The 5,033-nt window shown below is 44.5% G+C and overlaps 1 protein-coding gene across 1 annotated transcript; it reads left to right on the top strand.

The window, feature by feature from the left end:
• The first annotated feature begins 1,227 nt into the window (after positions 1-1,227).
• Positions 1,228-3,839, top strand: Rpl37a (ribosomal protein L37a). The gene is made up of 4 exons (XM_034498810.2): positions 1,228-1,624; positions 1,945-2,073; positions 2,512-2,594; positions 3,721-3,839. The coding sequence occupies exons 1-4, from the start codon at positions 1,622-1,624 to the stop codon at positions 3,782-3,784; spliced, it is 279 nt and encodes a 92-aa protein (XP_034354701.1). The 5' UTR covers positions 1,228-1,621; the 3' UTR covers positions 3,785-3,839.
• Positions 3,840-5,033: the final 1,194 nt, after the last annotated feature.

The following is a 5,033-nucleotide window of genomic DNA, read 5'->3' as shown; positions in this document are numbered from 1 at the left end:
TCATGAAAAAAAAGGCAGCAAAACTTCTTCTTCTTTTTTTTTTTTTTTAAGGACAGGGTTTCTGTTTAGCCTTGGCTGTCCTAGAAACTCACTCTCTAGACCATAATGGCCTTGAACTCACAGAGATCCACTTGCCTCTTCCTCCTGGGTGCTGGAATCAAAGGCATTTACCGTTACCACCCAGCTAACAAACAATATCTTCATGTAGCACACTTTAAAAAGTTTTATGCCGCCAGGCAGTGGTGGCGCACGCCTTTAAGCCCCGCACTTGGGAGGCAGAGGCAGGCGGATTTCTGAGTTCAAGGCTAGCCTGGTTTACAGAGTGAGTTTCGGAATAGTCAGAGCTATACAGAGAAATCTGTCTCAAAAAAAAAAAAAAAAAAGTTTTATGCCACATGGGGTCTACATAGTGATTTCCAAGATGGCCAGAGATACACAGAGAAACCCTGGCTCAAAAAACCAAAACCAACAACAAAACAAAACAAACATTTGTTTACTTCCTGTCCTGAATGAGAAAAAGGACTTTCTTACTCATCCCTTGGAGAGACCTCAGAGAAAGATAAAAGTTTGGGGGTCACAGAGTGTTGTACTTTAAGGTTTCAATGCTTGGACCAGGAATCTGACTACTGGGCCAGAGAACGGTTTCAGAAAGGACTGAGGGGCCAAACTGAAGGCGAAACTGGAGTGACTGTAAACTCGTCCCACCCTCGAAATTACAATTTTTTTCTTTTGAACAATTTTTATTTCTTTTGTGTGTAGTGTACTGCCTGCACATAAGGACTGGGAACCATGTGCGTGTCTGGTGCTCAGAAGATGAGCTGCATGTGGGGCTGAGAAGCCAACCCTAGGGCTCCTAACTGCTGAACCATCTCCAGCCCATCCACATTTTTCTTAGAATTCCAGATCTCAACGTTCCTAATGCTCTGACCTGCTAATACAGTTCATGTTGTAGTTATCTCCCGTCAACCATAAAACTATTCTTCTTTCTACTTCATAACTAATTTTGCTACTGTTATCAATTGTAACTATCTGTGTTTGCTAATGGTCTTACGTGATTCCCTGTGAAATGGTGGCTCGATCAGAAAGGGGTTGAGAACCACCGCTCTAGGGTCTTGGGCTTAGGTAGACCCTCTTCCTTACCTTATCCCCAGAACTCTGATCAGCAACATTTCGTATCTCTTAATTGTGACGAATATGACTGTCTCCCAGCCGAACTGAAACTTGGCCGGGGAGCGGATCCTCAGCTTTTACTATGGCCAGCATCTGGCACCCGGCCTGACGATTTTCAGAAGTATAATGTAGTGGGAAGGTAATGAGACTCAGCCACAAACGTTATGCTTTAAACACTTCAAGTCACCTAAAACCTGTCTCCTCGCGAACAGAAGGGAAGAAATCACACCTGTTCTGTAGAACTTTGGTGTAAACTAAGGGTCCAGCTTGTGATCGACTTCCGCGTATCTAAACATTTCCCAGCGTCCCGCCAGGAGACAACGAATAAAACTCCAGAACACCGAGTTCACGTCCTAGAGAGAATGTTTGCGTCACTTCCGCCCGCCGGCCTAAAACCGCGCATGCGCAGTGCGCCTCTTCCTCTTCGGGCTTGGGCTTCGGTTCCGGCGACATGGTGAGTTGCTGCGTAACTGCTTTAGAAGTCGCTATCCATCGGCATCTGCCGTTCTCTTCGCTTCCCCGCCCTCACCCAGCTCGGGTAGTCTGTGCTATCCCGTGTCCTGTCTGCGGTCGGGATCCTCGCGGCGTCTGGAGTCCCGTATGCAGCCGGAGGCGGCTCGGCGGGGCTTGACCCAGCGCGGCGGCTCCGGAGCCTTGCGCGCCCCGTGGGCGCTTTTCTTGGCGGCTGAGCTTGAGCACAGTGATCAGTTGGCCTACCCAAACTGGCTTCCCGTCGCTAAATGTCGCTGCTCCGTTCGTTTCCTCTGTCCACAGGCTAAACGCACTAAGAAGGTGGGGATCGTCGGGAAATACGGGACCCGCTATGGGGCCTCCCTCCGGAAAATGGTGAAGAAGATTGAAATCAGCCAGCACGCCAAGTACACTTGCTCCTTCTGTGGCAAGGTAAGTCGGCCTCGGGTTGGGGAGGAGGGTACGATTGCTCGTCAGCTGAGGCTGTTTGGAAGCAGCGGGCGCCCCAGTGTAAGATAGCGAGAGTTTGGGGTCGCTTTCTGTGGAGCATTCCGCAAAATTCCATTCCTCATGTTATTACTGAGGAACTGAAGGATGAATGAAATGGAGAAGGACATGGCAGAATCCTGGGCCACTATTTTTGGGAAATGAAGCTATCTGTACCAGCCCCCAGGAGCCCGTAATATAGGCTAGCCTGTAAATAATAGCCTCCTTGGGATGCTAGAATTTAACTGCTTACTATATGGATAAGCTGGGCTTTTTGCATAGTTTACACTGCAGAAGCCACAGGGGTTTATGTCTTTGTATATTTCATAACGCCACAGGGGTTTATGTCTTTGTATATTTCATAACAAGACTTTATACTTACAGACGAAGATGAAGAGACGAGCCGTTGGCATCTGGCACTGTGGTTCCTGCATGAAAACGGTGGCCGGTGGGGCCTGGACCTACAAGTGAGTGCTTCTCTTTGTGGTATGGGAAACTCCAGGTCTGGCGCATATTGGACTAATTTTAGTTTTTATGACTAGCAAACCAAATACACCTTTGGGTTTCTTAAGGGTTTCCAGTCAGGGCTACACAGTGAAACCCTGTCTCACAAATTTTCCTGGCTGGCCTGGGAATTTTTGAAATAAAAAGTTTGGAGTTTGACTCTCATTCCTTTGAATTGTACAGTCAGTGGGGTCTTTGGAAAACTGTGGTTGATCTAGGTTCATTGACTTTTATGCCAAACTTGACTTCGTTATTTCTATAAAATAGGGTTTTTTGTTTGTTTGTTTGTTTGTTTTTTTATGAGGTTGGTTGATTTAGGATTGTATAGAAAAAATTGCGGCTATTTGGGTATGTTTAATGCTGTGACCATGACAGAGCCAAATGGTATTGCTGAGATGAAGCTTCCTGTCACTGTTAGCTTTGTTCTTAAGAGCTTTAGCTTCTCAAAACCAACAGCTGCCCTGTCACCCCCAAGTTTGCTGGCCAGAAAAGTCTTCTGGTGTCTGAGTATTGTGTGGCATTGTGCTTCCAGCTTGCTGCTCCTCTGAGTGGCTAGTTGCTGAGGAATTGAACAGGAGGGTTGCAGTTTTTACTGCAGTCTTGGTATTGAAGAAACCCTGTGGATATGCTTAAGATCACCTTGAGTGCACAGGAAGAATGGAAGCAAGAGGGCTCTGTCTATCCTGTAGGTGACCATGAATACAGCCTGTGGTCTGGCTGTTTGATTTTGTTTGGAGTGTAGGCTTAAAGCTGTTTTTTGTCATTGGCCTCTGCTCTCCTGTCTACAAAGAAGACCTTAAAATCTTGTGGAGTCTGGGTCTGCCTCTTGTTTTCAGCATTTAAGAAATCAGATGTGTGAGCCCCTTAGAATAGTAAAAGTGCTCAAAGTCATGGCTTTTAAAGGGTGCCATCATGCCAGTGTGACATCAGAGCACTGGTCTTGTTAGGTAAGATTCACTGCAGCGTGGTGCTGGTGAAGGAGACTTTCAGTATCATTCTTTCCAGGAGAAAATCAAGAAATTTAACAAACAAAAAACAGATTCGCTTGGGTTAACATACAGTTATTTTGGAAATGGTTTTTCTTAACAGCACCACCTCTGCAGTCACAGTGAAGTCTGCCATCAGAAGACTGAAGGAACTGAAAGACCAGTAGAAGCACTGCTACCTGAGACTCGTCTGCCCTGCAATAAACGGGTTAATTTACAGAACATTTTTTTGGCTTGTTTGTGGTTAATTATAACATTTGATGTATGTTATATATATGATGTATTTTTCACATTCAAAAGAAGTTGTTTAGAGACATGTCTGTGTGACCCTGGCTGGCCTTGAATGCCCGGTTCTTCTTCCAAGTGTAGCTACATACTGTTACATCTGCCTTAAGATTTTAGTTTTTCAGAAATAATATGCTTCATAAAATGTTGCTAAGGTTGTAAAACATACTAGACATTTACAGTTTGCTGTATATCATCAGCAAACTGAAACTAGAATATTTAGTTTATACAAAGATTAATAAGATTAAATTGAATGTCGTGTATGTACTCAGTAGGAAACAAATGATAATACATGGGTAAGTAGCAAAATGAGGGTCTCCTGACAAATTTAGGGTTTAATGTATTTAGGAATAGTTATGGCTACCCTTTCTAAAACTTTATACAGTTAACTGCCAAATTTGCCAGTTGTGTTTTGATCAGCCATGTCTAAGCTACTGGACTCCTTGGGAGCCACCAAACGGTTTTTGTTCTTATGTACATTCCAAATCTAGAGCAGTGATGTAAAGTTGCTGATGTGCTTCTCCCTAAGGTAAAGGCTGCCTTTTGTGGGCCCATTCCTGTCTTCCATAGCAGACACTTGCCTGCTGACTTTCTTATTCTAAGGTTTATACAGATCCTGTTAGCTGTGCTCCATCCAGTTCTGTCTGGACACATGCTCGGCAATACTCAGCAGGGTTCAGCTCTTACTAGACCTATAGATAGCAGTAACAGCTTGAGATTTCAAGTAGGCAGTTCAGCTTGTGTGTGAACATGTATGAGAAATGGGGGGTTGTTTTTTAGGATTTATTTTTGCGTGTGTGTCTGCTGTATGCCTTGAGTCTGAAGAGGACACCAGATTCCCTGGACCTGGAGTGACATTTGTGTGCTACTGTGGTGCTAGAAATCAAACCTGTATCCTGTGGAAGAATAGCTAGTGCTCTTAATGCTAAGCCATTTTTCCAGCCCCAAAGAAAATAGATGTAATTTATAAATGATGGAGCTTGGTTTGAATTTTGATCTTAGACCCCAGAGCCAAGATTCATAGCTATTTTATATTTTGTGACAGTCCAGTGGATGAAGTCACAAGTAGAAAAGTGGAGGAGATAGGGCTGGACCTTGGCTTCCTGCCTTTCGAATTACATCAAATTGACT

Source organism: Arvicanthis niloticus, chromosome 3, assembly GCF_011762505.2.
Source record: "Arvicanthis niloticus isolate mArvNil1 chromosome 3, mArvNil1.pat.X, whole genome shotgun sequence".
In the NCBI taxonomy this organism is placed as follows: Eukaryota; Metazoa; Chordata; class Mammalia; order Rodentia; family Muridae; genus Arvicanthis; species Arvicanthis niloticus.
The sequence above is the reverse complement of the archived record's forward strand: the minus strand, read 5'-3'. Positions and strand labels throughout refer to the sequence as shown.

What these genes read in the sequence shown, in the direction of transcription:
- Rpl37a (XM_034498810.2), top strand. An exon ending in CTTGCTCCTTCTGTGGCAAG is followed by an intron (nt 2,074 to 2,511) that starts GTAAGTCGGCCT and finishes TTATACTTACAG; the next exon opens with ACGAAGATGAAGAGACGAGC. An exon ending in GGTGGGGCCTGGACCTACAA is followed by an intron (nt 2,595 to 3,720) that starts GTGAGTGCTTCT and finishes TTTTCTTAACAG; the next exon opens with CACCACCTCTGCAGTCACAG.